This window comes from Maylandia zebra, linkage group LG9 (assembly GCF_041146795.1).
Source record: "Maylandia zebra isolate NMK-2024a linkage group LG9, Mzebra_GT3a, whole genome shotgun sequence".
In the NCBI taxonomy this organism is placed as follows: Eukaryota; Metazoa; Chordata; class Actinopteri; order Cichliformes; family Cichlidae; genus Maylandia; species Maylandia zebra.
The window spans coordinates 20,274,752-20,288,206 of record NC_135175.1 but is presented as its reverse complement, the minus strand read 5'-3'; the positions used below and the strand labels follow the sequence as shown (position 1 = coordinate 20,288,206).

General features: G+C 40.2%; 1 protein-coding gene across 2 annotated transcripts in view; it reads left to right on the top strand.

The window, feature by feature from the left end:
* Positions 1-13,455, top strand: part of prex2 (phosphatidylinositol-3,4,5-trisphosphate-dependent Rac exchange factor 2) — a 97,248-nt gene that overhangs the window by 64,578 nt on the left and 19,215 nt on the right. Inside the window, exons 30-36 of one of the 2 annotated variants that reach the window (XM_004546902.5) lie at positions 1,521-1,649; positions 2,606-2,647; positions 4,475-4,572; positions 4,665-4,811; positions 8,780-8,882; positions 8,992-9,135; positions 9,239-9,353. In XM_004546902.5, the coding sequence (XP_004546959.3) occupies positions 1,521-1,649; positions 2,606-2,647; positions 4,475-4,572; positions 4,665-4,811; positions 8,780-8,882; positions 8,992-9,135; positions 9,239-9,353 (778 nt within the window). Of the gene's footprint in view, positions 1-1,520; positions 1,650-2,605; positions 2,648-4,474; positions 4,582-4,664; positions 4,812-8,779; positions 8,883-8,991; positions 9,136-9,238; positions 9,354-13,455 lie in introns of both variants that reach the window. The other variant, XM_076888131.1, reaches the window with a different exon arrangement.

The following is a 13,455-nucleotide window of genomic DNA, read 5'->3' as shown; positions in this document are numbered from 1 at the left end:
CGCCTGCACATAGGGGCAGTAACTTCCTGTTGTGTAATGAGTGTGTGCACAGACTTTGGGGAAAGTGTTGTAGGTGGATTTGAGAATGTTTTTAAAAAAACCCAAACAGATTCCCAGCCATTTCCCCTCTGCCTCTGCACTTTTCCACTTCTTTTCACTTTCAGTCATTGTGGTGTCCTTCCCTTTATAGCGCTGAAATAGCACCACTTAGTTGGGTACTCATCTTCACTTTACGGTTTATTGTAGTGCTACTTACCAGTCAATTGAAAATGTGACCCTATAAAAGCTCTTGAGCTTGTATGCTATATGATCGTTTAATTTTACTCTGTTTATTTGCTACCTGACCTCCTCCTAGCCTTGGTTTTTAACCGCATTTTCTATTGTTGTTTTATCTCTCTAACAAAAATGTAGCAAATGTTACTGAAAAAGGACAGAATTTACCCTTTATCATTCCCCACACAAATTCAAACTAGCTTACATTGCCCTTTTATCCTCTGTGGAGCGCTATTCGGATGACTCAGTCCATTTTAAGATAAGAAAAGTGGTTGACATCAGCAATTGTTTTCTTTCTGTCTTTGCAAAAATGCTATCTGTTTTATATCCCGGTGGTTTGTATTGTGCTTTGCTCTCATATGACAAAGTTTGTTTATTTTATGCTTTTTGAAAGTGCAGTGTGCAGTAAGAGGGGAAAAAAATAGAAAATTATGCAGTGATTCTGTCATGTTGATTACTAAAGCTTGCAAACACTCCGACCCATTTGGCGCACAGCCTCCCCTCTCATCTACAGCTGTCCTCAAGTCAGTGCAAATATGCTTGAACTGAAAATAGGTCCGCTTCTCTTTGTGGGTTTGTGTGTGTGTGTGGGTTTGTGTGTGTATGTGTGTGCGCGCGCCTGTTTGTGTGCGGGTTTGTACGCATAAATTCCCTCAGGACGCCTTGATCAGAGCAGATCCATCACAACTCTAGTAATGTGTGTGGTTGATAGCAGAGCAAATAGGATTATCTGACAAGTAGAGCATTCCTGCATCTCACGCCCTGTCTGTTGCTCTAAGACACACAAAGCCCCTGATAACAGCCACCTTTCTCTCAGAGATCTGTTGTTTTTCAAAGTAAACTTTATTATAAGTCATTCTGTGTAGTTTTTTGTTTCTTTTAACAGGTGTTACATCAGATTGACATGCTTTTATGCTCATTTTTCAGCACTGTCTGGGCGAGGTGATAAAAAGATTTGATGGCAGGAGTTTAAAATTGATTAATAAAAAAGAAGTGTTGCCTCTGGACATCAGTGACCTATAATTTTCTCTAGAAAGATTGAGCAAGATGGTGCAGCTTGACAAGGAAAGAGAAAAAGATGAGGTTAAGCAGACTGATCTAGGCACGATATATATTTTTTTATGCAGTTTTTCTCATTGACTGGTAATCTCTTTATGCCAAGTGTGCCTCACAACTGATATAGAGTACATGCATTCATGTAGCTATGGTAGATGCTAATTTACGGTGTATGTTTGTGTTTCTGTCAGAGTTTCAGCAGGAGATGGAGCCCCGAGTGAGCTGCACCAAAAAGTTGCGTCTCCACGTCAAGCAGGATCCCTGGAACCTTCCCAGCAGCGTTCAGGCGCTCACGCAAACCATAACTAAATATGTTGAAGGTCAGCGTGTACCCGAGCAGCTCCTCACATGGTTAACATGCACACCCAGCCCCTTACACTTTATGCTTTCTCAATGCTCAAGCCTTGTAGCTTGCTCACACAGTCACATCAAATATTTATCATGGATAGAACATGCCTGGCTGGAGAAGAAATGTGCTTTAAATTGACAGGGTATCCAGTAAACCTCGTCGCATTTATGAGATGTAATAATAACCTCTGTTACAGTTGTGTGGGTACAGGCAGTCCCACTAACTGCAGCACTTTCCTTAACCTTTAAACCTGAAACCATCCTGGGATTCATAAATTGGAGGAACAGAGGTGGAGCTGAACACATGCAGAGAGTTAAAGAGCTGCGCTCTGTGAGATTCCTTTATTTATTGATTTTTATCCAGAGAGACATTTCGTCCATATTTATTCCCAACGGGAGTGTGTGGCTTTTGTGTTCGTTGGCAGACAGATTAAATACACAGACACATACAGTAATACTGTACATGGACACACTAGCACTAAATTCCCAGATACAAACAAAGGCCAGCCACACAACACTCCTGGGAAAGGTGAGCGGGCGGTCACGCTTGAGAAAAGTCTCCTTATTAATAATAAGCAGAGGCCCTGTGTATGCTACTTTTCCCCCCTCCTCTTCCCATGATGGCTTTTCAAGCAGTGCAGCCTCCTGCTAGTATACCCGGAGTTCTGAGATGGCTGTAAACAAATGAGGATTTATGATGTTATCTTTGCCTCTGGTTGTTTTTATGATGTTATGGTTTTTTTTTTGTATGCTCGGATGGAGTGAAGTTACACAGAGTTGTCCTATTTATGACTTTAAGACTTTCAATTTAAAGTATAGGTCAGTTCAGTTAAGGAGAAATGGGTCTATTTGATTTGATAAAAGGTTGTCCACTGCCTCACTGAATTTCTTTTATTTAATGGTTGTTTTTTTTTTTTGTTTTATTCAGAGGTGAAGACTCGACTGCTCCTGGTCCTACTACAGTATACAGGTTTGTCCCTTCCTTTTACACTGAAGATTTACTCTGTTTAAATACAGATTGCAACAGCAAATTAATTTTAGGCCTTTTTTAAAGAGTGAAACCCAAAATAACACTCCCATAGACTTTGCTGTGTGCTCGTGACCCAAACTCAAAGTTCAATAAGATAAGATAATAAAAGCAACACACATGCAGACGCAAAACATGAAAAAAAGGGGAAAGAATTAAGTCAGACACCTACAACACAGAAAATAGTTTCATGTGTGCACCTGTAATTATAGAGCACATTTTTCACTTTGTGTTACAGTTATAATTCAGTTCAGGTTAATTTCTATAGCACCAAAACACAACAACAGCTGCCTCACATCATAAAGACCCAACAATTATAGAGAGAAAACCCAAACAATCAGATGACCACCAAAGAGAAAGCACTTGGCGACAGTAGGGAGGAAAAACTCAATCTTAGAAAGCTCCAGCAAGACCAGGCTCGGGGAGCCATCTGCCGCAAGGGGTTGGGGGTGAGGAGGGGGAGAGAAAGGACAAAAGGGACAACGTGGAAGCAACCCAGAAATTGATATTAATGATTAAATGCAATATAAGAGTCAGAAGTACATTGCCCAATCTAAGGATTAGATCTCACTTTCTTACAATAGAAGGTGTCAGGAGCCAAAAAATTGAAATCCCTCCGATCTGGCCGTCACTTAAAAAAAAAACAAAAAAAAAAACTTTAATAACCATTCACCTGATTTTCAATGATTTAAAAAATATTATGAGTCTTGTATACGAGAAGCTGTGAAATAAAATATCAGTTCCCTCCCTTAAAAACTGAGCTTTCTACTGGCCTTCAAATCTGCTTTCAATAACGAGGACATCCAAATATTTTAAGGATTTTGAGCATCCATCATCTTTTGTTAACTTGAGCTACACTCCTGAGAGTCTGTAGTCAGAGAGTAGCAGGTATTTGCCCTGAAAACTTTGAAGGAACTGGGTCAAGTACTTCTAATGGATTTTGGATAATAGCATTTTAAAATCACCCATCAAACGCTAAAAAAACCACTAAAACCACCCCTACCTTTATCCTTTGAAATACTGTTTTGGGAACGACAGCGGAGACCTGAAATTGAGCATAATTCCTATTATGGATAGTCTCAGAAGGCATTGCAGGTGGACAGTGATGTATTATAGTTACAGGTGTATTATTTAAAGAAAAACAAAATCCCATAGTAAAAAGGTTGGGAACCACTCCATTAAAAATAACTTCCACGTTGCCAAAGCTATAAATCAAAATCTATAGGACTACTATTATACTGGAGAAGCCAGGACCGAATAACTACTGATAAAACTCAGACATTACTCTCATTTACAGACCCCTGGGAACTGGGTTAATAGTGTCAAAAAGTTTGCGGTCATTCCCTGCAACATTCACATTATTCATTTCTGAGGTTCATGAACCTATTTTTAACTCAGTTGGATTGCTGAACTTTTTAAAGGGGCCTATTTCTCTGGAAATTATGGCAGCCAATTATTTTCCGCTTGGGCACACCTGTCATTTCCTCTCGTTTTTTTCCTGATACATTATTTAATATCCAACACATGTGGAGTGGTGGGGGAGGGCAGCCTTTTGTTCACCTTACTGAAAGTCTCTTTAATTACCATAATAGACCTGTGGCACTTATTTCTTTGACCTTCATTGCTTTACACTGCAGTTTTTAATCTTGACTCTTCGCTCTGTTGTTTCTCTGTCATCTTTTCCTGAATCTACTTCTCAGCTTCTTTCACTGCTTGAACTCTTTAATCAACATGATTTTCAGTCTCACACCTCCCTTTGTTTCCTTGCAGACTCAGAGATCCAGCTACGTCGCGATATGGTATTCTGTCAGTCTCTAGTTGCGTCTGTGTGCGCCTTCTCCGAGCATCTGCTGGCTGTCCTCAACCAGGTAAATTATGTATGTGACTTGTTTAGAACTGGGAATTAAGATACAGTTGTTTTCCTCAGCTCTCTGCTGAGCTTTTCTGTATTTTCTCTCAGTTCTGCAATGTAGGGAAAGATGTTGACCAGGAAATCCCTGACTCCCAGGACCTTCAGGAGGCCCAGGAAGCTAGCCGTCGATGGCTCGAGCAGATTGCCAGTGCTGGGCTGCTGTTCCACTTCCAGTCCCTGCTTTCGCCCAATCTGGTGAGCGACAGATTGGATATAGACACTGTGAAAACAGGAGTTTGCTGTTCATTTTGTTGTAAAATAATCAAGCCTGTTACTATGCATATTTTTGCATTATATAAAAGTAAATGTTATTTTTAAATGACAGTTATAACCATAGTCGTGTCAGCTAAGTGCTATCAGGGGACATCATGTGTTTAGATATCCCCTTGCTCACATTTGTATTTTGCTTGGCACATTCTCCCTGGGTAAGTGAACTCCTGCCATGCATGCTTGGACATCCTTCCAGATTCTGATGGTTTGTATTTACTCTTTCTATGAACGGGTCTCTGTTTGTGGAGCAACATGACCCCCCTTGAATTTAAACCTAAAATGCTGTTGAGACTTTAATTTTTAGTCTATAATTAATGTGGTGGTAAGACATATAATATGATGTGATATACTTATCTTGCCAGAGCACCTTTCATGTTCTGATAAACAAACAGCATACCAAACAATCAGTCATATCAACCAGTATTGGTTACAGAGTTTCAAAGTTTTCTACAGCCATGTGAAATATGTTTTCACGGGACTCACATGTTGACTCAGTAACTACTAGTTGCAGAGGACCTTTGGCCTGTGTTGTTTTTTAGGTTATTGTACAGCACTTTGGTCAGCTCTGTTGCTGTTGTTAAAAGTGCTATATAAATAAGTGGTATGGCCTGCTCATGAACTTTAACATTTAACTTGCTAACTGAGCCTAAGATGCAGCTCTTGGGCTTTTTGCTGTTTTTCCCAGCATTGCAAAGGTTGGGCTTGGGGTGAGTCCATTGTAGCATTGTGTTAAAACACATCTGAATGCTCCAGAGCTGCAAAATCCCCAAACTTTTGCTTATAAAAGTGCTCACACTTGCTTATGATCACTTATTCAAGTACATTCGATTAGCAGTGCCTGGTTACTGCTTTTCTTCTCAATTCATATGGAAGCAGTAAGGATTTACTCTCTCAAACTTTCTTTTTCTCATGACTGTATGTTATGAGCTATGCAACAAGATTTTGCTTTGAGCTACAGCTCAGTTATTAACTGCAGCTACCAACTAAGATGCTATTTATGTGGATTTTCAACATTTATCATCATCGATCAGTACGCCACTACCAGGTTGTGTGGTGGACCTCAACTAAAGCAATATTTTCAAGTTGCTACAGCTGTGCTCCATCTGTTGTTTCTCAGGTATCGGAGAGCTTCCTGGTCAGCATAGTTACTATTTAAGCTGGATCTGCTAACTCAAGGTGTCCTCAGACAGCAGACCTCAAATGCCTTAAAAACCAAAACACGTAGTTGTTTGAGCTTTGTTTTTGCCAGATTGTTTTTTATCACACATGTCTAGGCAGGAGTTCATTATGAACAGCCGCTGCTAATACCGAGCCAAGCACAGACTGCAACCTCAGTGGGATCAATATTAACATTTCCCACCATGGTTTATAATAAATTCAAATGTGTCTTCAACCAAGCTCGAGAAGCCAAAATTTTAGTTTAAGTAGCTGAAGGACTGGTGATATATTTTTGAAAGCTGTTATTTGCTTCTTTACTGCTGTTTTTGGATGACTGTTTATTTAAGTTAGAGGGGTAGGTGGCTTAAGTCAAGACCTAGGAAATGATGGTTGATTCTCCTTGCCTGCTGCCATACTGCCTTTTTCTCTGCACGCCTTCCCCTCTCTGTCTGTCTCAAGAAATTTCTCTTTCAAGTGTCTCTGTGGAACAAACTAGGGCCTCGGTACCTTCCAATGAAATCTCAACACGTTCCTTTTCAGGGCACCGCATGAAAGGCGGCATGAGTGGAGCTGGGGACGTTGTGAATGTGTGTGTGTTTGCGTTTTTGTGTGCACTGAATACCGTGTGTGTCGGGGGTAATGTGTTTATGTCACATCCTCTGAGATAAACTTGCCCAAACACACAGCAGGTGTCACTTGGCAGGACAGTGGGTACCCTTCTGTCACATGTCGGGCCATCTCAAATGTGTTTTTAGAAAAAGGCCCTAATCCTCTTCCACCGCTGCTCCTGTTTATCCCTCTGCATGTGGTGGATGGAAAGCAGAAGAGACGGGGGAAGAAATGAAATGGGATGAAGGGTGACTGAGGAGCGCAGTGTGTCAGAATCAAAATATTCAAGGTGCTATCACTGTGGCCACAAGCAGACGTGCTTGCCAATAGGGTTGCCTCTGTGGATGTTTGAAATGGAAACATGTACACACACACAGTCAGAGATATATAAGCAATCAATATGAAGCAAATATGAACATATCAATGCTAAAGTGCTGTGCCACTACAAATCTGAGTGATGGTGCACTTAAATATTTTTTTTCAGTGAGGACTACTGTACTGCAGTCAAAAGAAGACTGTCATTTCCATCTTCAGTAATTTTGTATTTGGCTTGAGCAGACACACAAAGTTCCACATGCATGTATGGAAGGACGAGGATAGCTTCCATCTGCATAGATGAAAAGTTAGTGTTAGTGATGGTGAGAGCACAGCAGGATCCCCTGTAAAGAGCAGAGCATGCGTCAGTGGCAACTTTTATATTTATCAGATAGATATAACTGCATGGGTCAGATACAATGCAAAAAAAAAAGATACAGCATGAAAATGAGAGCAGTGTTGGAGGTGGATTACATCAGATAGTTCACATGCATGTAGTCTTTATATGTGCTTAAAAATGTTACTTAAAAGACTCGATGTTTGTGAAAATCTAAGGTACTTCATCAGTTAAAGTAGGCAGGGGTGGTGTAAGAAACTACAAGCATATAACATAAGATGCATGTATAAAGTTAATTTTCATCTCTTCAAGTGTGTAGCATGTTAACAGTGATACATGAAAAAAGTAAAACTAGCCAAAGCCAACACTGAAGGAAAAAAGTAAAACTGGTTGGATAGTATGACTTCTCTACTGTGATCATCACAGATTAATGGTGAGACTAAATTGTGATTTACCCTTGTTGAACTGTGTATCAGCTAACAAGATTTGCAGGCTTGTAAACCATGAGGTATTATACATTATTAAGCCACCACTTGAATGTGAGAACTTCATTATTCTCCTCTGGAGGAAGATTATATTTGCTGTAAGGGGGGTGTATTCTACATGCATGCAAACTCAACACAGAAATGCTGCAGCTGGCTGGAGGATTCAAACCCACCAGCCTCTCCTGCTGTGAAGTGACAGTGCTGACCTCTGCAGCACCGTGCTGCCTATGTGGAGTTTGCATGTTCTCCTGGGGTCTGGGGTCTCTCCAGCTACTCTGGCTAGATGATGTGTTAAGTGGTGATTCTAAATTAATCCCGTAGGTATAAATGTGAGCGTTCCTGGTTGTCTGTCCTGTTGAGTTAGCCCTGCACCACACTGGTGTCTTGTCCAGGTCTACCCCACTTCTTGCCCGGTGACAGCCGAGAGGAGTTTCAGCCCCTTTGTGGCACTGAATTGGATAAGCGGGAGAAAATGGATGGATGGAGGCATGCATTGCGCATTACAGATTAAAGGTTAAAATGTCTTATTTGGTGGATGGGCCATAGCTTTTTCCCTTCTGAAAACCAGGTATCGACATTACCCACAACCTGGCTGCATCTTACCTGGTAAACATTATACTAATGGCTAATGTGCCCTCAAGTAAATTCAAATTTTATTTGTCACACACACAACCATACACAGTATGACATGGGGGTGAAATGCTTGTAGCTGTACAATGCCCGACCATTAAATGACAGAAAAAAGTTTTACAGTATTTACAATTTACAGGTTACTACAAAATTTACAAATTAACTTCGAAATTTTGTAGTAAAAAAATGTGCAAATAGCAGAAAGAGATTATAAGGATTATAAATTATAGGAAATGTGTGGTGGTGCGTGTGGTGATGTGTAGTAGAAGTAGTTCCCGTTTTATTTAGGATCTGTGGATAACCGGCCATTACACTTTCCTCCTTTTACAAACACTTTCGTGCTCTAATTTTCTTTTCAGACTGATGAGCAAGCCATGCTGGAAGACACTCAAGTAGCCCTAATTGACCTGGAGAAAGTCACCTTCTACTTCCAGGAATTTGAAGGGGAGCCTCTTGTTGCCAGTATGTACTCTGTGTTTTAGTTCACATTAGCATCTTCTGACAGTTATCATCACAGGGTTCTGATTGCTATTAATAAATTCTAAACTCTTCCTTTCCTCTCCTCTGGCAGACATGCCCATTTCATACCAGGTGGAGGGCAATCTCCAGGCCTTGAAAGTTTGCTTCTACCTTGAGAGTTTCTATTTCTCTCAGCTGCCTTACAGGCTGAAAAATGGAGGAGGTGTCAAAATCTACCCAGTGCTCTTCACACAAGGTAAAGTGAGCCTAGCTGCTGTAAGAAGATCAGTCCTCACATTATGCATGGCCAGTATACGCAATGCCTTTATCTTTCACTTGATCTGTTGATCCCTTTTTAGCGCTCGAGAGTATGGAAGGATACTACTACAGAGATAATGTGTCAGTGGAGGAATACCAGGCACAAATCAATGCTGCCTCATTGGATAAGGTCAAGCAGTACAACAAAAGACTGAGGTATTGTAAATGACACACACACACGGATGGATTAGATAGATCCAATAATAATGTAATAATAATGATAATAATAATGATACAATAATAATACAAAAAATATCATCAAATAACAAAAAAGAATCCTTGAAACAGAAAATAAAAAAACCTCACAAAAGGCTACTGGAATGTCTGCTACGCTAATATGCGTATGAACTGTATGAGTCACACACTCACACTTTGAGATTGCGTTCCCTTTGTGATTTGGCTTTTTTACAGTCTGTTATAAATCAAGACGACCTCCAATTCAGTCAGACTTGGGTGTCAACACCCAGCAGGGCCTCAAGGTGATTGGCTGAGAGAAACACTGCGGGAATGTTTTATGATTGGTTGCGAACGCACTCAGCAGGGGGAAGCAGTGATTGGATGAGGGTGCCCAGCATGTCACCGTTGCTGATGCAGTGCATTTACAGCTGCTGCACTCGGTTCCCTCGCACCACATTGGTTTGCTGCACACCTCTGTGAGACCCTCTGTGATTGACCAAGTGAGGATAATTAAATACGATGAAAAGAAACAAGGAGAAGATGCCTTTGGGAGTAATAAATGAGAACTTAACTTTATTTAACTTCCTGAAAATGGCAATGAACGGGTGTACAGTTGTGGTCGGAAGTTTATATATTCTCAGCATGGGCTTGAATGTCATGGTCATTTGTGGTCTTTTAGTGATTTCTTTGAACTGTTCTTTTTCCAGGGTGGAATGATTATACAGCACGTCTTTAATGACATAAAAAACAAATTTGTTTTTTTAATTTATCTAATACAGACAGGCTCCTGGGTTGTTCCTAACATCCTAACCAATTTCCTCTTATCTGAGGGTGACAGTTTGGGTCTTCTTTCAGACCTTGGCAAAGTGATGCCCCATCCGAAAAACTTGTATTTGCATATATTGTTTGAACTTAGAAATGCCTCCAAGAAACCTTTAAAACATGTGTAAATGTGCAATTCTTCTTCTTAGATTTTCAATGAGTTTCTTGGACTTTCTCGTTGTTCTGATTATTGGTGAGTGCTCTCAAACAAATCCTTTTTGTGCTTCAAAGAGTTGTAACCAATCACGATCACCTATGAGTAGTTAACAGGACTTGGTCTTGTCAAGCTAAAATATACCGTAGAACAACACTTTTAAAAACATTTAGGTGAGTGTATGTAGACATTTAAGCCTATATGTATAATTTTAAGCCCATGCAAATGAGAGAAAAATCCAAAATAAATTCAAACTTGTGCATCCAATTCTTATTTTTCAAAGTCATTAAAGATGTAATCTGTACAATCATTCCAATCTGGAAAAAGAACAGTTCAAAGAAATCATTAAAAACCCCAAATTACCATGACTTTCATGCCCCTGATGAGTGGATGTGAACTTCTGACCTGCAGTTTGCACGATGTTGTCAGAGGATCGCTGCAGTTTTAATGAAGAGGCTAGCTTGTGATTTCTCAGAGCTGAAATCACATTAAAACCAGCTGTGTATAAACTGGAAATTCTTAGACTATCTAATTTAGAAGTTACATGTGGCTTTTGAAGTGTTACAAATGTCCTGTTGCAAGATGAGAGCTTAATAAATATAGAGGCTGATTTTCTTTCAGTTATGATGATTGGACACAAATTCATCATAGCAGAAAGCCTTCTTTACGTCCTGCCAGTGTAACTAAGAGTCCTGTTACATCAACACTAAATAATGATTTTTATAAACTATCCCGGTTCATAAAAATGAACAATCCCTCTCATGCTAAGATGTTTGAAGCCCAGTTAAAATATGTTTCCCTCGCTGAATACCTGGAAAGTTCGACGACTTGACATATCAGCGTCGACTAAACATCTGCTGCAGGTCGGGCGGATAATTAAATACAAAGCAGATCTTGTATCAGAACTTTTTCTTAGCATTCAGGGTCGGGCTGCTGTGGGGGGTTGAATAATTTAAGGTTTGAGCAGTCCCGTGCCACATCAGTACCAAACCACTCAAGCAAAGTGTTCATTTACTGGGACTGCTTTCTGGGGAGAGTTTTTAAATTGTTTGCAGTGTTTAGTTTGAGTGTTTTGAGTATCAGATTGCCCAAAGCAGAGTTTAGGAGAGAAGATTTTGCTGTGCATGGGGCTTTTCTGCTTGCCCTCCTAACTCTTTGTGCGTCAGATCTCCTGGGACTCTACAACCTTTTTAATAGTCAAATATTGCTATTTTGTTGCATCTCTTTCATCTCATCAGCTCCATTTCTGCAGACTGCATTGAAGATAAAGGTTATCAGTATCTAAAATGTCATTAGTCTAACCTTTTCATCTTATTTTCTATTGTAACCTTTTCACATGAATTATCCAAGCAAACTCATTTGTTTCTAAATGGTGCAAACCATACACATAGAGTAGGAACTTTCTGGAATTTATCCATGTTATTTAGGACAGCCTTTGGTTTGACATGTGTGCACATGTACTGTAAATGTCTGTACACTTATACCTTTACTTAAAAAAAAACTTAAATTGAATTGACAGTACAGGCTCCAGCATTAACTCAGAGCAGATGTGTCTTACAGGCAAGCAAGTGTGGCTGGTGATTTTGGGAGCATTAGGGGTGCTGGGTAGGGATTTGGAGAGGCAGTGTGCTTCAGGGATACAAGCAGAGTGAAACTGTTGGAGACTGTACTCTTCTCAAATACTGCTTTTCAGCAAAACCTGTTGCAGCATAAAACGGCTGATTATTTCAGTTGAAATCCAATAAGCTCTCTAAGCTCTCAAGACAGTTTTCAGGCCTCATGCTGTATATATACTGCAGTCTAGTGGGGTGAATTAGGGGGTGTAGAGTTGACATATATATCTGCTCCCAAGCAACGACTCTACAAAAAGTCACTTTTTTTTTCTTTTTTTCTCTTTTTGAGAGTCTGGGCAGCAGTTTGACTTCTTTATTTTCTGCTGATGTGATTCCCTGCAGCAACACCAGCGAGAAATCACAATGCAAAGCACACGAGCTGAGCACATTAACTTAACTGCAACTGTTTGTCAGTAACTGCTTCCACCTCTGAGGTGGAATTATTTCTGTTGTGCATTACTTCAAATGTATAATGTTTCTATCATTTTCAGGATTAATCATGTCATGAGAAAATCTTATTTTTCTCCTTCTTTCGGACACCCCCTTGTAAACCTCCCCTTTCACTCTTGCTGCCATCCTTTTTTCACAAATCACATTTTGTGGGAAAATACTGTAAAATGAAATGTGTCCAGTGAATAAACGATGATTAATACACGTGATGATCCTCAATGAACTTTTTGTCATCTTTGAATTTGTTTGAGCTTTAGGGTTGTCTGCATCTCAAGGCAGCGCTTTTATTGCACCCCGGTTTCATAAGAGAATTTGAAATAGTGAAAAACAACCGATCTATATTCATTTATTAAAGAAAGTGGGGAGGCGTCACCACGGCAACCAAGACAACAAAGCTTTCAGAAGAAGTGGGAAACCATCACCCTTTTCTAAATGCTGTATAAATGTAACCAAGTGAATTCTTTTTTTATTAATAGCATATTTAAAAAATAATAGAGAAGCCATGTGAAAGCCAGTGATGTGGAAGACCTGAACTTTAGGTCTCTGAGGTGAGCAGTGCGGTGATTTAATCACCTCACTGAAACGATAGTCACTGAAATGATGTGTATATCCAGAAATGAAAAATCAAGTTAAGGATCACAAAAAGCATGCAAATCAATACTGCTGCTTTAAAAATGCTAGGGAATCATTCATTGTCATTCATTTATATGAAAGTGAAGTGAAGCCAGATGTGAACAACTGCTCATTTCTGCTCCCACCCAGAGTGTTTCCTTGTTTTAAACGTCACAAAGTAAACAGTCCCAGGTGGTTTTCAGTAGTTAGTGCTGTGGTCTCACTCCGTGTAATATTACCAGCAGTTTTCTTTTGCCGGGTGCCATGTGTCATCCGGCTGACCACAGACCAGGCTGTGATGTCACTCCTCTCTCCGCTGCAGAGTTCCAACCTCGAGCACCTCGTTATCCTTGGAGTTCAGCCACAGCAGTGTTGGGTTAAACCCACGCTGTGGGCCGGAGCCAGAGGCTGACTGACAGACAGACAGAGC